The sequence below is a fragment of the Pleurodeles waltl genome, chromosome 1_2, assembly GCF_031143425.1.
Source record: "Pleurodeles waltl isolate 20211129_DDA chromosome 1_2, aPleWal1.hap1.20221129, whole genome shotgun sequence".
NCBI lineage: Eukaryota > Metazoa > Chordata > Amphibia > Caudata > Salamandridae > Pleurodeles > Pleurodeles waltl.
Genome location: NC_090437.1, coordinates 401876235 through 401894921, shown reverse-complemented (window position 1 = coordinate 401894921; position 18687 = coordinate 401876235). Strand labels below are relative to the sequence as shown.

At 46.4% G+C, this 18687-nt stretch overlaps 1 protein-coding gene across 1 annotated transcript in view; it reads left to right on the top strand.

Moving 5' to 3' along the window:
- GLYATL2 (glycine-N-acyltransferase like 2) overlaps positions 1-18687 on the top strand; it is a 124288-nt gene that overhangs the window by 29532 nt on the left and 76069 nt on the right. Inside the window, exon 2 of the mRNA XM_069240103.1 lies at positions 12986-13089. Coding sequence (XP_069096204.1) covers positions 13012-13089 — 78 coding nt within the window. The 5' untranslated portion in view covers positions 12986-13011. The remainder of the gene's footprint in view (positions 1-12985; positions 13090-18687) is intronic.

Here is an 18687-nt window from a genome sequence, read left to right as displayed (position 1 = left end):
ACTGCTTCTCTTCCAGCTGGCCTCCCATACGGTAGGAAAAGGCTGACCCCTCCACCTTTTTTATTTGGGTCTGCAAAGGCTGTTCTGTGCTTTCCCTTTCCTGGACATCAACAGGTCCCTGTAAAACATGGCATCCTGCGGTGGCTTTTTTTTGCATCACATCTCACTGTTCTACTATCGAACTGCAACTGAGAGTGACATGACCTACTGCGCTCTCATAGGCACTCCTTGACCTTGCTTTAGGTGCCTAAATGGGGATGAGGAGCAATATCTTACCATTCTCTTGACCTGGTAGTACAGATGCTCGCTAGTAAAAAGCAGCTCGACTGTTAACTTTCGCGGAAGCCACTGGGCCTAAATGGCCCACAGACCTTTGCATATGTGCAATGCCCTCCGATGTGACACGTGATACAATCATGGACGGACTCAAACTTATTCAATCCAGACACATCACAAACCCTACTTTACTGGACCATGCTGACCAAGGTTGGAAACTTACTCATGAAACCTTCCGCATAATTTAGGAGCAAATCTATGTTTTTTTGTAATTCACAGCTAATTGTTGGAGGATTCATGGAAGCTGTAGAAATTTTACTTTTCCAGGGGATGTTCTGTAATGCTAATGCCAAATTAAAGTACCCAAGCATCTTGGCATATATAATAGAAGTACTTTTCACGCATACCTTTTAACAGTGTGGATGTGTGTTTAAATGAAGAAGTCTAAAAATTGGTAAACACCCAGGCTGTAAGATTTGTAGGTGGTCATTATGACATTGGCGGTCATCTGACCGCCAGGCTGGCGATGGCGGTAGCACCGCCGCCAGGCCGGTGGTAATGATCGCCAAATTATGACCATGGCGGTGATCCCTCCCATGGACAGGCAATGTACCACCCCAACCGCCAGTGCGATACGACCACTGAACATGGTAGTAACAATCTCCAGGCAGGCGGAAGACAACGATCTGCCCACCATATTATAACATAGCAGGCCGCCAGGATTTCCGGTGCGTTACCAAAGCCACCAAAAGCCTGGCGGAAACACATCATATAAAAGGAGGCATTCACCTCCAGGGACATAGAGGAATCTGGGGCCGCCATGGAACCAGAACTGGAGGTCTTCTTGATGCTGTACTATGCCATGGCAGTCCAGGAGTACCAACGCGGACGAAGACGCCGACAGTGAGTACATCCGCCTAGCACACAAGGGAGGGAGGCAGGGGAGAGTGACACACACACATGCACAACACACTCCAAACACACATGCCACATACCCAGAACAATCTACAGAGTAAATCAACAGCAACAGAACCCAGGAGCAAAGAAAGCCAGGACACATACCTGTTGTCTAACCACTATAATTAGGTGGGAACAACGACCTCAATTGTAGAAAGAGAGAAATATAAATATAAATATGTAAAAAAGGGGCCATTGGCTAGTCCAAAGTGTCTAAAGGCCACTGGGCAACGTCCAAGGCCAACTTGACTCCTGATAGCCCAGTTACTCCATTGGGCAGGGACATCATAGTAACAGTAGGCAGGCACCGCAGGGGGTGGTGGTGGTGGGGGCAGTGTTTCATCGCAGGGGTGTCCTTGGGATTGGTTTTGGGAGGGGGTGGGTCCTTGCACTTCCGTTTAGGTGGCGGACGTGTGGGCTTGGGGCAGGGGGCCGTAGTGCCCCTCTTGTGCCCCTTAGTGGCAGCTGAAGTATCAGGTGGAGGAACAAGGGTCGATTTGAAGCTGGAGGTACTGGGCTGGAGGGGTGGGGCTTTCCTCTTACGGGCAGGACAGGAGGTGGGGAGGGAAGAGTTCAAGGTGGGAAAGGAAAAGCTTCTTAGGACCAGTGGGGTGGGATGTGGGAGGAGGTACGGGAGTGGAGGTAGAGGGAGTGGTTGTAGGAGGAAGAGGTGTGCTGGACTTGGGTGCAGGTGCATGGACAGTGTGCGTGTGTGAGGTGGATGGCTGTTGGGGTCTGAGTGGGAGTGTTTGTGTGTCTCTGTAGGGGGGCAGACAGGGTGGGGAGGTCAAACGGGACATGTGGATGGATGTTGTGGTGGTGTCTGCAAGTGAGGTGGTGTGCTGCATGAGGTGGTGGTGGTGACTACGCATGTGGTGTATGGGGTACATGTCTGCTGGTCTGCTGTTGTGGTGACTGTAGGCCAGGCTGTGCAGGTGGCAGGATCTGGGACTGTTGACTGGGACTGTTGATGCTGTGCATGCAGGCGTGAGTGCTGATGTGACTGTGAGGGAGGAGGAGGAGGGGGAGACAGTGGAGGCAGTGGCTGATGTGTGTGCATTGGTATGTTGGCTGTGTGTGCTTGTGGACTGAAGTGTACTGCCTGTGTTTGTCTGTGTGAGTCTTGTCTGTTGTTTTGGGCGCATGCTTGTCAGAATGTGTACGTGGGATGGGTTTGGGGAGAGGAGACTGGGGCTGGGAAGAGGTAGTTGGAGGGAGGACAGAAGAAACAGGGACACTTGCTGCCGTCAGTGAGGAGGTCAGAGCCTAAAACGATCTCTGTAGGCCAGCCAAGCCAGCATGAATGCCATCCAGGAAGGCATTGCATTGCTGCATCTGGGATGCCAGTCCCTGGATGGCATTCACTATGGTTGACTGCCTTACAGAGATGGATCTCAGGAGGTCAATAGCCTCCTCACTGAGGGTATCAGGGCTGACTGGAGAAGGGCCTGAGATGCCTGGCGTGAAGGAGACGCCCACTCTCCTGGGTGAGCGGGCATAGGCAACTCATTTGGATGCTACTTGTACGGCGGTGCTGGTACGGGGGATGGCAGAAGATGAAGTAGCTGGGCTGGTCCCAGAGGGATCTGCCACTACCAGGGAGCTCCCATTGGAGGAGGAATCAGAGTCAGTTGTATCAGCTCCTGTCCCCCCTGTGGTGCTCCCCTCGCCCTCCGTCCCACTGGTCCCCTCGGCGTCAGTGGACTAAGCTTCCTGGGACCTGTGGGCTGCAGCTTCCTAACGCGCCACTGCCCCTGCTCCTTCGCCAGACGACACTAATGCACACATGGACAGGATGACAAAAGGTGAGGGGGGAGAAAGAAAGGGAGCACTGGGTCAATCACAGCGCAAACAGCACAGATGGCATACATATCAATATCACTCACTGGGACTAAGAATGGGCAGTATGGCCTACACTGGCATACCATTGGCTAGGTACTACAGCAGGTAGGAGCTAAACACTGCCATCTGCACACCTACTAGGACCAACTAAGCTCTGTCTGCCAAGGAAAGGCATCTACCTCACAATTAAAAATATGCATACCACCCAACATACCTAAGCTGGACCACTCAGCAATGTCTAAACTGGCATATTGGGGCATCGACTGACTAGAACTCTGCACCCAAATCCTATGCCAGGCAACAAATAATGAATGTCACACACACTGTACTCACCCCCTTATGGCTGCTCTGTTGCCCTCAAGCGCTCATCCAGCTCTGGGTAGGCCACCGCCAGTATGCGGGCCATTAGGGGGCTCAGGCTCCGACAGGCACCCCTCCCTTGTTGGGAGGCTGTCCCCAGCTGGGCCTCCGCGGTATTCCAGGCCCAGCATTTCAGGTCCTCCCACCGTTTCCTGCAGTGGGTGCTCCGCTGGCTATGGACCCCCCGGTTATGCACGTCCTTGGCAATGGCACACCACAACCCCCTCTGCTGATGGGCGCTGACCTGCAGAGGAAATATAAAAAAACAGACACCATGAACCATACAATCCAGCCTGTCACACAAGTGGCTTACATACAGCATTTGCCCCTCATCAAGCAAACACATGACCCGAACCTCTTCATTCACATTGCCTGCAGCCATACCCCTCCAAATGACACACTGCTAGCACACACTTACATCTACATTCAGCCATGTTGCATGCAACATACCCATGATGTACTCACCCGTTTGTCTGGAGGCCCGTACAACTGCCCATACATGGGTAGGACCCCATCCACGAGCCTCTCCAACTCCTCTGACGTGAAGGCGGGTGCCCTTTCCCCTGTAGCATGAGCCATGGCAGGTACCAGACATAGGTCACAGCAGCATACGCATTGGAAAGTCAGGAATCAAGTAAAGTAGTAGGAAGAAAATGGCAGTCATGTCCGTGGTGGTGAACACCGTAACCGCTGGTGTTGATCATTATTGGTTCCTGTACTCCATAGAGCCCCATGTTAGCCAATGAGGAATTGCACAGTGGTGCAGACCGTCTTCCACCATGATGCCTTACGTCGGTGGAGTGAGATCACTTCCACCTGTCCCTGCATACAGGACAGACGGTTGCCATTTTCTACTGCTAGTACTCATGTATTGAATTTAAAAGTGCGTCATTGTTGTCGACTGTACATACCTAGACAATTCTAGTGTCCAACGTACATACATGCTCTGCGTACTCTGATGTTGTGTGTCCATAGGTCCTGTTGTCACTTCCTTTTTACTTTTGGGTCCCTTAGGTACCAACCACTGTAGAGGAATAGGAGGAGGAGTCAAGCACCCGTGTACAGACCCCTTGTGGACTTGGCTACACTGGAGGACAGGCACATCATACTCACCTGTTGTCTGGACAGGGCCACAATCACAGAGCTGTGTGCACAATTGGAGCCTGATCTGCTACCTGCTATCCATTGCACCACAGTAATACCCCCTCTTGTGCAGGTACTAGCAGTGCTCCATTTCCTGGCAACAGGTCTTTCCAGGTGACTATAGGCTTGGCTGTAGGAATGTCACAGCCAATGCTCTTGATTGTGCTTGAAAGGGTTTTGGCTGCCTTGCTCAAACACATGTGCAGCTACATCATATTCCCCCAGGTTGATGATTTGCCCACTGTGAAGGCTGGATCCTACGCAATGGGACTCATACCACATGTGATTGGGGCCATTGACAGGACCCATATTGCCTTAGTCCCTCCCCGGGCCAATGAACAGGTGTTCAGGAATAGGAAGAGTTTCCACTCACTCTATGTCCAGATGGTGTGTGCCTTGCTGACCAGTACATATCCCACGTCACTGCCAAGTATCCTGGGTCTGTGCATGATGCCTTTGTCCTGAGGAATAGCAGCGTCCCACAGCTGATGCATGACTACAGAGGCACAGGGTGTGGCTAATAGATGAGCCTGAGTCCCCGTCCAATGTATGTCAGTGTATGCCTACAGGAGTCATACCCCATGCCATTGTGCAAGGCTAATATGTGTCCCTCACTTCTTATAAGTGACTCCGGCTACCCAAACCTGTCCTAGCTCTTGAGCCCTATTAGGAATCCAAGAACAGGGGCTGAGAATAGGTACAATGATGCTCATGGGCCTACCAGGAGGATTGTTGAATGTACCTTTGGTTTCCTGAAGGCCAGGTTCAGGTGCCTCCATCTGACAACTGGATCCCTATGCAATTCCCCTCAGAAGGTCTGCAGGATTGTTGTGGTGTGCTGCATGCTGCACAATTTGTCCCTCAGATGCCATGTGCCCTATTTGCAGAAGGAGGGGGATGACAATGCAGCTGTGGCAGCAGTGGACACTGAGAACAGTGAGGAGGAGGAAGAAGGAGAGGATATGGACAACAGGACACATATCATACAGCAGTACTTCCAATGACACTCAGGTAAGACTGTAGAACTATACATTTTTCCTTCTCAGTGTTGTGCTGTGTGGGTGTTGTAAAATGCCAGTCACTACCTTCGCATCCCAACTGACTGTCACCTATGCCTTCCCTTATTTCATATGTTGGTGTCGTTACAACAGTGAAATGCTATAATTTGTACAGACTACTGAGACACATATGTAGGATGGATTAACACATTACAGGACATTTGCACAGGATCATGCAGTTCAATACAGTTTAATCCATTGTACATTTCCTTCAGATAAAGCACTATTATTCAATTTGTGTCCAAGGGTGTTTATTTATAAATTTGGTATACGATGCAAAGTGCAATAGGGTAGGGTGATGGTTGGGAAAAGTTAATTGTAGTGGGCCAGTCTGTTTGTAGCACAGGTCCAGTGTCTAAGGGCCCAGAGGAAGAGGAACAATGTCAGTTCAAAGTGGTCATGGTGACGCATTGGAACACAAGGGGGACATTCTGGAGGGGCTCATTTCCTGGTGGTGTGTCTTGGTCTCTGTCTGGGTCGCAGGAAATGTTTGCAAGTTGGTTCACCTTCTGCAAGAGGAGGGTTGCTGGTGGCCTGTGGGACCTGTGGCAGGGTCTCCTGTCCACTAGCTGCAACAGATGTAGAGGGCTGGTCAGTACACTGGCTAGTGGTAGGAGCTCACTGGTGTGCTGTGTACTCCCGCATGATGTTGGCCATGTCACCGAGCACTCCTGCAATGGAGGCCATGGTGTTATTCAAGGCCTGCAATTGTTGCAGGACCTCCTGGTGGTGTTCCCCCTGCAGCCCCTGGTTCTCCTGCATGATGTTGAGCACCTGACCCATCCTGTCCTGGGATTGTTGACATGCCCTCAGGACATTTGTGTGTGCGTCCTGGGCAGTGGGTTCCCTGGGCCTGTCCTCCCCCTGGTATACAGCTGTCCTCCGACTGTCCCTTGCCCCCTGTGGCTGTGTCCCCTGAACGGTGTGCCTACTCCCACTGACACCAGGACCCTCATTGTCTTGCCTGTGTGGTGTGGGTTCGGGTCCCTGTACAGGTGGGCACACTACTGATTGACGTGGCCTGGAGGCATTGGCTGGCTGCTGTGGTGTTAGATTCAGGGAGGGCTCTATAGTGGCCTGCTGTGGGATGGGGTAGCCGACTGACCAGTGATCCCAGATGGGCTAGGGAGTTCATCCAGATCCAGAGCTCCTGCATTGCTATCATCACTGGGGGCATCCTCTGTTGGGAGACTGGGTAGCCATGGCACCTCCGTGCCGCTGACATTGACTGGGGCACCTGTGGGGATGTGAGTGATGTGTTAGGGTACTTGTCTGTGACATATTCCGCATTCCTAGCTTTCCCAATGACATTGGTGCTGTCCTCCCACCTTTGGTAGTGTGTGGTGATGGATTGTGGGATTGGTAGATCTACATGCTGTGGATGCAATGATGGTGGGTGTGCATGCAGAGCTGGAAGGGATGTACTTGCAGTGGGTATGGCCTGCAGGGGTTGCCATTTAGGTGTGGTAATTGATGTGGTGCACTGTGTGAGATGGAGTTAGGTGTAGGGAGTCAGGGTGAGGGGGTGAGATGGCATGCAGGCATGGGGATGATAGGTTTTAAATGGTGACTCACCAGTGTCCAGTCCTCCGGCTACTCCAGTGAGTCCCTCAGGCTGCAGTATTGCCAGGACTTGCTCCTCCCATGCTGTCAGCCATGGGGGAGGAGGTAGGGGACCACTGCCAGTCCACCTGATGGCGAGCTGGTGCCTTGCTGCAATGGAACACACCTTCCCCCGTAGGTCATTCCACCTCTTCTGAATGTCGTCCCTTGTGTGTGGATGTTGTCCCACGGCATTCATCTTGTCCACTATTCTCTGCCATAGCTCCCTCTTCCTGGCATTGGAGATCTGCTGTACCTGTGCTCCAAACATCTGTGGCTCTACCCTGACTATTTCATCCACCATGACCCACAACTCCTCATCATTGAAATGGGGGTGCCTTTGTGGGAACATGGGTGTTGTATGGTGTGTGTGTTGTGCAGAGGGTTATGTGTGATGTGGTGGGGTGTGTGGTGTGTGGTGCGTGACAGATGTATGGGTAGTTGTGGTGTGCGTGCAGTTTTCTCTGGGATTGACGTGGCAAGTTGTGGTGGTCTTCTTCTGTTTTCAAAGGTTTGTGGGTGTTGTGGGGGGTGTTTTATAGTGTCGACAGTGGGTGTGTGGGGTGTGTGTAATTGTGTCAGGTTTGTTTTTTTGTTCTGGCCAATCTTGTCTTGTTTTGTATTTGGGTGGACATTCCCGCCCTGGTGGTGTGCACCGCCAATGGTTTACCGCCATTGAATGTCCACTGTGGTGATTCGTGGGTCATTATTTGAAGGGTGTTGTTTTGGTGGCGTAACGGTATGGGTAGTAGTTCTGACAGTTTATTGCTTTCAGTTGGTCTGGCAGATTTGTGGTTGTGGCTGTTTTCTGTCAGTTTTGTGTGTATGTGTCATAATCTGGTGGACAGATGTTCACCTCCGCGGTGGTATATTGACGGCAGTCATCGCAACAAGTGAATTGCCTTTCTGGATGTGCTCGAAATGCAGAAGTTTGTAAGAGGTTATTCTAAGTTTCAATACATGGGCACATATTTATACTTATTTTGCACCGCATTTGCGTCATTTGTTTTAGCGCAAACCTAACACTATATTTATATTTTGACATGTCTAACATCAAAATTTAGGAGTTTGCACCATTTTTTGGATGAGTGAACCTACCTTGCATCAATGAGATGCAAGGTAGGCATTCCCATCCAAAAAATGGTGCTATCCCCATAGCCCTATATTTATCCCCCCATGCTAAAATAAGGCATGGGGTCGAGGAGGGGCTAAATAATGGTGCTAAGCTTGCTTGCCACCATTATTTAACTCCTGCGTCAGACCAGGCGTTAAGGGACCTGTGGACCCATTTCCATGGTTAAACACCATGGAATGGGTCCAGAGGTGCCCTCCCCAAACTCCAGGAACACCCCCACCAGAGGGACACTGGAGGATGGGGGACCCCATCCCTGGTAAATCCAGGTAAGTATTTTTCAATAAATTTTTACACTTTTCCTCTGTACTGGCCATTGGGGTGGTGGGCATGACTCCTGTCTTTCCTAACACAGGAGTCATATTTTTGGTGGTTGTGCGCCAGGAAATGAAACTAGTCTGGTTAGAGGCATTTTTTTGCCTCTAATCAGGCTAGCGTCATTTTCTGACGCACAACCCCCTCCTTCCATACCGCCACCCCCACCAGGCTAGCATCTTTTTTTAAGACACTAGCCGAAGCTTAGCACCTGCTTGTGCTATTCAATAAATATGGCACCCGGCTGGTGTTGTGAAATGATGCAAGTCGGCGCTAAATTTTTTGCTGCAAAACTGGGTTAGCCAGTTTTGTGGCAAAAAGTATAAATATGGGCCATATATACACTGAAAATGAGGACCATTTGCTTGGCAAAAGATTAGAGGTTTCAAAGCATTTATCCAATTAATCAGAATCAAACATTTGACCTTAGTTGGACATTGGCTTAGGAAATCAGCAAATGAAGCATAGCAACAGTTTGCCACACACACTGTAATTTCTCAATGGCTTCTGGTTACAGTGAGGGTACATATATGTTGTGCAGGTTTCTATTGAGAGTCACAAAATGGAAGCTAAAACAAAGTCGATTGCACACATACATTATGTTCCTCAAAGCACAGACTTCAATTATGTGAGTCTAATTGATAATTGTATGAGGTCTGCTGTTACCTGCTGGATGTCTAGAAGTGGATGAATTTAAATTTACAGCATCTAAACAAAATAAACCCATTCAAAATGAAGGTCAGCACGTTTTAGGGTGTAGAACTAATTATATTAAAAAGAACCTATCCTATGAAGAAACTTCAACTCACCTCCAGACAGGGTACATTCTTTTAGAAATCTGGTAGGACAAGGTTCTCCACTCTAATGCATCAAAGAAAAGCCATCTTTATGACAGTGTTCTTAGATCGCTTCAATGTAATTAGGCTCATTTAAGGCATTCCAGCAATGGACTGACCTGCATGAGGGGGAATATAATGCATAGGAGTTTTTTAATCTTCCCCTATACTTTACCATGTGGAGATCTTCACCTCAGTGATTGAGATCTCCTTATGGAAAAGCATAGAGAAAAGTAAAAAAATCTTTAACTTGAAAAAATGGTCAAACTATGTTTTTCTAAATATTAATGTAAATTAATTGTAAACATTTATTTTAAATGTAGGACAAATAGCCTACTAATGCTGTGGTACTGTTAAATAAATTTTGAATTAAGTATTTATTAATGTGAATATATTAAAAGAAAATAAGTATTTACCCGATGGTGAAATAAAAAAAAACCATGTAAAGTATGCAGTTTATAAAGTATTAATAATCATTTGAAATGATGCATAAGATTAATTTAAACATATTTAAAATTAATGTTCATTTAATTTCTAGCATTTCTTAAGCATGCTAAACCCCAGGGACAAAGCAGTGGAGAGCAAGTGAAACTGGAATAAAGAGAGTCACTGCACGACTACAGTATAAAGAGCCAGGTTTCCTAGCCGCAGCAACTGTGAAAGCCTGGTCATCCCACCGAGCTTTCTTACTGCGCAGCACAGCTACCTTACAAAGACCTGCAGATCTTAAGGGTTGACTCGGAATATACCAGTTCATGGCATACTGCAGATACCCAGAGCCCTGAGCATGAAGGGCTTTATACATCAGGCAGAGCACTTTAATAAATGCTTGTTTCTTTATGTGCAGCCAGTAAAGGAGTTTCAATGTCTCCCTGACCAAGGAATCGTTAAATATTCCAAGAACCAACCGTGCAGCCACATTCTGGATAAGCTGGAGCTTATTCAAATAAGATTGGTTGATTTGATTTTCAAGGACAAAGCATTACAATAATCCAATCTTGAAGTGATGAGAGCTAAGACCACTGGTACCCTAAGCTTTTTAGGTACAAAAGGAAGGACTATTTTTTTAGAATCCTAACCATGCAGAAGCAAGCACTAGCCCTTCTCTTAACCTGAGTGTCAACGATCAGTAGATTATCAGTCATGACCCCCTGGTTTTCTTATCACAGCTATTGGAATAGGTAAAATCCTGCAAGTCCATGACCATCAGCGATCCGTCCAAATGGTCCTGTCCACACCAAATGCCATAATCTCCGTTTTATCCCCATTAATTTTCAGCCAGTTCTGACTCATTCATATGCTTATTTCCCTCATACAGCCTTGAAGCCTGTCTGCCACCTCTTCCCAATTATCCGAGATGGAAATCATGATCTCAGTAACATCCGCTTAAGATGAAACCTGGAACCCAAAAGAGTAAACCAGTTTTGCCATAGGGACGACGTACAGGTTAATTAGGGTTGGACTGAGTGAAGACACCTGGGGAACTATAAGGGAGCTGCAAGAGAGCTTCTCTGTAGTCTCTGTAGCTAACTGTGAGCACTCCAGCAACCTAAGAGCAACATTCCTCAGCCCCACCTGATGCAGCCTTTGCACCATCAAGTGTGGAGATATGGTGTGAAAGGCTGCCAATAGATCCAACAAAACCAGTATAACCGCTACCCCCCGATCCACCTGTATCAGGATGGAATCTGCAGTGGCAATGAGCGCAGATTTGGTGCTATGATTCTTCCTGAACCCATAATGGAGGGTCAGGGAGATCATGGGCAAGGTGGTAGTTGGCTAATTTCCTATTTATGTGCTTCTCAAGGATCTTTGCAGGGACGGGCAGCAGAGAGATAAGGCGTAGGCACACATGCAATCTCACGACACAACATGCATATACACTCACACCCACTCAAGCACACACACATTACACACGCATGAACGCATTCACACACAGTCACACACACACCCTCACACACACACAACACCACCCTCCCCCCTCTCCTGTCAGAGAACCCGACTTACCTGCTTGCAGGTGGTCCTCCGGCAGGAGTCAGGATGTGGCTCTGCTGCAAGCAGCAGTGACCAACAGCAAAACACGCCCAGGCCGTATCATGGAACATGATACAGTAGGCGGTATTTTGCTGGCGTGGCGCTGCTGCTGGCAGCAGTGCCACCTTACCGCCATCCGCTGCCATGACCGTAGGCGGAATTCCGCTATTCTTCTGACGGAATTCCATCTACTGTCATAATGCCATGGACGGTCGGTAGCCACGGCAATGTATGTTGGTGTCCTTCGCCGTGGCAGTAGGTGGCATTTGCTGCCAATGTCATAATGTGGGCTTTTATTCTAAATACTACTGAAATACATATTAGGCTGCTACAATAAAGAATGGTGGTCTCTACACAGGCCTTATAAATAAACTGCAGCTAGCTCAGAGCACAGCTGATAAAACAGGGCGTGATCAGAAGATGCTCCACTTTTCACAGTCATACAGGATTCTCCATTAATTGCAAATAAAGGCTGATTTTGATTTATAATTGCATCAATATAGATAAATAAATTGCTCAATGGTAAAGTTTCTGACTACCTGAAAAACAAATTGAAACGTTACTCCAAAAATGATTGTTAAGGTTTCCCGCATCTGAATTGCTAGAGTGTCCCAGCTTCAGATTTGCAACATCTGGTATAGGGGTGTTTACTTCATTAACAAAGGGAGATGTGTTCATACAAATAATGTCATACTCACTATTAACTGATTTGAGTCATAGGATCTGCTGTGATATCTCTATGCTAGGATAATCTTCAGGTCTCAAAGTATTCTTAACTGGAAAACCTGAAAACACTGAACATCTGAGCTTGAATCACAGAATTGTGCATTTTCAGTTTATAAGGCATTATGATGGTATATTGTCAGGCCCCATTATTACCTATGCTATGCCCAGTCAATCAAATTCAGGATATTGTTTTTTCAGTTCAACATATTATCCGTAGAATTTTGTACCGAGCTGTGTATAAACTACATCATTAATCAGAAGAATGTAGAATTAAGAGCAAAAGTTGCATATGCAGTAGTGTAATTAAATTACTAAAATACTTCACTGGAAATGCAATCATTTGCATATTTTAATGTGCTTCTGGTGTATCTTCATCTGGAAACTTGGTAATTGGTATCTCAATTCAAAAGAAGTGTGCTGTCATTGAAATGCAGCCATCATTGTTTGTATAGTGACAGGATCTATCAAGGTATCTCCATAGTTTTCTTGCTATTTCCCTGCATGGAGACTTTCACTTGACAACCTGTATTCATAGAATTTGCTTGAAAAGTTATTTCTAAATTAATGTTTGCCATGTGTTTCATGTAGCAGCTAGAGTGATTTTGAACCAGTAGACCACTGCATGAATAGTCATTTCTTTTATGTTACACCACTCCAAAATATGTATTCAAAATGCTCTGTGTTCTCTATACTCTGCCTTCCAGCGCATGGTGCATCATATCCTGTCAGGATGCTTACACTTCAAGGCACTGAGCAACTGCACATGTTGGAAAAGAATTTAGTCCACAGCTTCCCAGAATCTTTAAAGGTACAGTATTTGTTATGCTAATTTGACTCTCTTCTTCAAGCACTTTTTCTTCCTTTCTTTCTCTCTTTTCACATAAGCTCTGAATCCCGTATTCTTCAATCCCCATTCACTGTGTCAATATTCAACTCCTTTTTGCATCTTTTGTCTTTCCCGCTCTTGGTTGCTGTTTTCACTCAGCCTTTTGTTTATTATCTTCTGCTTCTCGTCCTATAGATCCTAAGACCATGTCTCTTTTTGGATATACTGCCTTTTCTTTCCGTCCTCTACCTAACACTCTCTCTATATTATGTGTGCTCACCCTGTCCTTGCCTTTCGCTGTGCAATTTACTACCATTTGTCCCGTCTCCCTTTTGTCTGCTTACTTGACTTTGGCCCTCATTTCAACCTTGGCAGGCGGCACCCGCCAAGGTTGAACCGCCAAACGGCTGCCTATGTGGCCGCAAACCCGCCAGCCGCATTCCAAAATCCCTTCTGGGCCGTAACATTGCAGCCAGCTCCTAATGGAGCAGCTTGCAGCACTATCCTGGCAGATTATGACTGCCGGTACCGGAAATGCAGCAGGTAGTACCGCCAGCCTGTTGGCGGTACTACCGCCACTATAGCCCTGTCGGTCACCAACCACCAGGGTTATAATGAGGCCCTTTATCTTTTGTTCACTGCCTCTCCCTTCTTCTGCTCAATTTCTTTTCATCACTGCCTTTCTAAAGAAAGGCAAATTTGGAAGTAAGCATAGATTGATGACCTTACATACTTTTTCTAACATCAGCTAGCGATTAGCAAAATGATTCCTGGTATGTTTAAAACCAATTTCCGAGGATTGCGATCTCTGCAGCCATAAAACCCTTTCCTTGGATGGGAAGTGGGCATTTTAAGGCGTGGTTTACATTGAAAGTATAGCAATGCATTAAAACATTTCAATTTGTGAGTTTTCTGTCCCTCCGCCTTACAGCCCGGAAAAGGTCCTACATTTAATCCATCAAAGGGCTGTCATAACACCGCCTTATGGAGAACGGATCACCCCTGGAAGTAGTGGACAAGTAGGAAGGAGCTATCTTCATGATGGAAAATATTTTCCCTGCAGAGAAAAAAAGTGTGTTTGCATAGGAGGTCCAACCCTATTTCCATTTCTACACAAAAGTAAAAAAAAGTACATGTAGGCAGAGTCAGCCATCCCTGACATGTACTTTCCCTACTTTTATGCACATATGACCCATTGGGTTTAGCTTTATACCTGTTGTCAGTAATTTAGGCTTTATTTGGCTCCCTTTTTAATTTGGATCAGTAGAAATTATACACTCTTTATTGGTATGTGCTTTTCATGTATTATGGTATATTAATAGAGACTAATAAACATTCTGCACTTTTATCTCACTGATCTTTTTTTTTCAAATCTGAATGTTAATTGTCTTTTATACAAAATTTTAGGTGAAAATCATGGTTCTCTCTCATTATTTTTTAAGTCAAAACTAAATTATATTTTGAACGAGGGCAAAGTCACACTCATCTAACAAAGACTGCATTCTATATTTTCAGGTTGAGAGTTAGCGTTCGACCTGGTGTATACTTCAGTATACTTACACTGTGGGTTAAAGCGATCTCATTTGTTGGTTGATGGTTGCAGTGACCTTTAAAAACTTGTGCTTACTAGTTATAAGTTCTGCCTTCTTTTTCCTCCTTTTTCTTCCTTTTTCTGTTTCAGAGCAGTGACCAACTACTGTATTGTTCCACATTGGCTTCTTTATCTGTTGCTGTGATGGGCTATTTTTGTACATTTCTTTGGGGGTCCCTTTTACTATGCGTGTATGGGTGTTTTAGGGCCGTAGCTGTTTACGTTTTATTGCAGCATTCTGTTCCTCCCACCTCCTCCCATTGTTTTCACTTTATTCCAGTGCTGTCCTCATACTAGCTCCTAAAGTAAGCTTATTTTTCTAAACAAACAGCATCATATGCCCTTGCAGTGCATTGCAGAGAGTATATCTCTCTCCAGGGTCCCTCCCTGCCAACACTCATGACATTGCACACATGACATTTCTTATCTCCTTTATTGAGGCCATAAATCTTCTCAGGCTGCTTCGCTAACTTCATTAGAGCTTTGTTGAAATGAGAGGCAAAAATGCTAGTTGTAAACTTGTCTCTCAAAAGTGACACCAGCGAGCAGCTAAGGCTGGCTGCAGGTGGTGACAAAAGGATCAGAGCTCAAAAATCCTATGAATAGCAATCCCCCTCAATTCCGATAAAGTTATATTTCTAATATGGCCTAATTCAGAGTATGGGATTAAGGAATAGAACTGCAAAGTAGCCCTAGTTTTGTGTCAGGTGTTCAGCACCTTGCCCACTCACAGTGTTATGTTACTGTTTTATTCTAACCCTTGAGGTTTTGATTTTCCTCATTGTAAAGCCACAGAAGTCACAGAAGAAATTAAGACTGGTTGAGACACTCTAATGGTGCAAAGCCATGTCTATGGGCAATGCTGTGAGCTCTGAATGACCCAAAAGGAGATGAGCAGAACCGCTTAAAAATTAAAAGATAAATAAATGCTAAAGCTGTGTGCTTTGTGTGAAAGATTAATGTCAGTGGCCTTGGCTCCAGTGACCTCATTCATAGCGCCACAGTAAACTGAGGCAAAACACCCAGGTAATAACACTAGTGCATAGCATAGGGTCGGCATTTGATTTGTAGTTCTGCCACTTACAAGGGAGGTAAAGTGCAGAAACATTCTCTGAGATCAGTTTTCCTGATCACACGGATGTCCGGGCAATTCTCTTCACGCTGAACTCAGGGGGACAATGTGAGTGCACAAACCCGGACTGGGTTCTTCATACTTGCGACCATGAAAAGAAACGGAGGCCCTGCATCCAGTTTTACAATCTCTTCTGAGCTCACGGCAGTGATGGCGCAGAGCACTTTGTCATTCTTGCACCCATACATGACATCATTTTAGAAGAGGGAAGTGAGATATTTTAGAAACACTAATCAGGAGAATGTATTTCAGACACTGACTTCCATAGAAGCCTGAAGCAATTTCAGGTAGGAGACAGTCAAAATGTATTCATTTTTGCTCCAAAAATCAGGAGTTTCCCACCTGACTCTGGTCTATTGGCATGTGTGGCTGCGCTATAAAACCCCTTATCATAGAGACAGAGGTCACACTTGAATAAATAAATGTGTGGGAAAACAACAAGAGCTTTCCCGCTGTGAACAGTTGCCCTCTACAAGGACTTCACACAGTGGCCTAATCCCAGGGCTGTTTGCCCTTTCCTGATGCAGCAACAGGTAGAAGGGTGTCCGTAACCTCGGCACCGTCGGTCACTACCTCCCATCACACTCTGGTGTTGTCTTCCATCACACCTTGGCACTGCCTCCCATCACACCCTGGTGCTGCCTCCCACCACACTTTGATGCTGCCTCCCATCACACTCTGACACCCACACTGCTGCTGCTTCCCATCACACACTGGTGCTGGTACCCACACTGGCACTGCCTCCCATCACACTCTGGTGCTGCCTCCCATTGCATCCTGATGCTGCCTCCCATCCATGTTGGTGCTTGTACCCACACAGGTGCTGCCACCCATCACACGCTGGTGCTGGTACCCACACAGGTGCTGCCTCGAATCACACGCTGGCAATGGTACCCACCCGGGCACTGCTTCTCATTACACTCTGGTGCTGTTACCCACAATGGCACTGCCTCCCATCACACCCTGGCTCTGCCTCCCGTCACACCCTGCTGCTGCCTCCCATCACATGCCAGCACCCACACAGGCCCTGGCGCTGGTACCCACACACATGCTGCGTCCCATCACATGTTGGCGCTGGTACACACACTGACATTGCCTCCCATCACACCCTGGCACTGGTATTCACCCTGGGGCTGCCTCCCATCACATCCTGGCACTGGTACCCACTCTGGCGTAGCCTCCCATCACACCCTGGTGCTGGTACCCACACTGGTACTGCTTCCCATCACACCCTGGCACTGCCTCCCATCACACCCTGGTGCTGCCTCCCATCACACACTGGCGCTGCCACCCATCACAACCTGGCACTGCCTCCCACCCCACACTGGCACTGGCACTAACATAGACACTGCTACCCATCACAAGCTTGCGCTAGTACCCACACAGGCACTGCTTCCCTTCACACACTAAGAACAATATATGGTCTACAGGGGGAAGTGTATGCCTTGACTTCCATGGCAAAATTAAGTTCTCGAAGAAAGGAACCACATTTATTCCATCCTGTATACTTAAATTATTCATATTTAATTTTTTACCAAATCATTCACTACAATCTTTTGGTTCAATCATACATTTCTTATGATTTTTAATAAGTCCTAGGTGCTCCTAAAAATAAAAACACAGTGAAATGAATATTGTGATGCATAAAAGTGCCAGTGTTACATACAATATATACAGAAATGTGGTTAAAAATAATTCGTGAGCTTCCAAAAAGCTCCTTCAATCCAGGAGTCCTAATGTCACTAGATTATTTAACATCAATCCACAATCAATTTTTGTTGACGTTTCAACCCTTTATGCAGATATAAATCAACAGCAGGTCATCATCAGGACTGGAAATCTCTCTATTTTGGTAGCACCTAGAAACATATAATATTTCTGTTGTAATATTTGAGAAATCTTTGTCTAGGAGAACTTCATTATTAAGAAACTTTTTCTTATATATTTTTATAAAGTAGAATATCACTCACCTATCAATTCAGATTTGTCTAATTTATTTCTTATATCTATTTCTTGATAATTGTAGCTAAAATTATTGATCGTCTTCCTAATAAGAAAATACATTTTATGAATATTATATTCCTTAATATTATTAAACTGACTGTGCTGCAATAATCATCAGTCACAGTAGTAAATGGAATAAATAATGTCGTTGGAAATTATTCTATGTTTAAAATTACTTACAATGATCAGTGACATCAATCACAATTCCTTACAAGTGAAGCCTTGTTAAAGAACGCCATATTTTTGAAGTCTCCATCATGTGTTAGAGACTCTCCGTCAGTTCAGCACTCTGTCTATTTTGGTTTGTAGCAACAGTTGTGACAGATTTTAAGTCCTCAACCCTGAAAGAACACATAGGGTGAGGATCGTGAGGCCTATTCCTAAAGAATACATAGTTAACAAATCATAGCTGTTTATTCTGACTTACTCTTTTAATTTCATCCGGACACGCTGGAAGACGCCAAACTGCAACCTTCCGTGTGCGGCCACATCAGTCATTTAAATAGAATGAGCTTGTGCGTAACAACTACGTTGAGAGGTGCCCTCTCTGGTCCGCTCGGAAGGACTGTTGCCTTGTTTACGTAAGATGCTAGAACAAGGTCCATTACGTAGCGTCTTGAATTAACGGTGCCCTTTCTGGTCCAACTCCCTTCACACACTGGCACTGCTTTCCATCACATGCTGGCGCTGCCTCATGCCTCCTTCCTCCCATCACCCGCTGGTGCTAGTACCCACACTGGCAATGCCTCCCATCACATGCTGGTAATGCCTCCCACACTGGCACAGTGGTGCTGCCTCCCACACCAGGGACGTTCCTTGGTCGGTGAGATTGGGGGTTGGGGGTGCGAGGTTC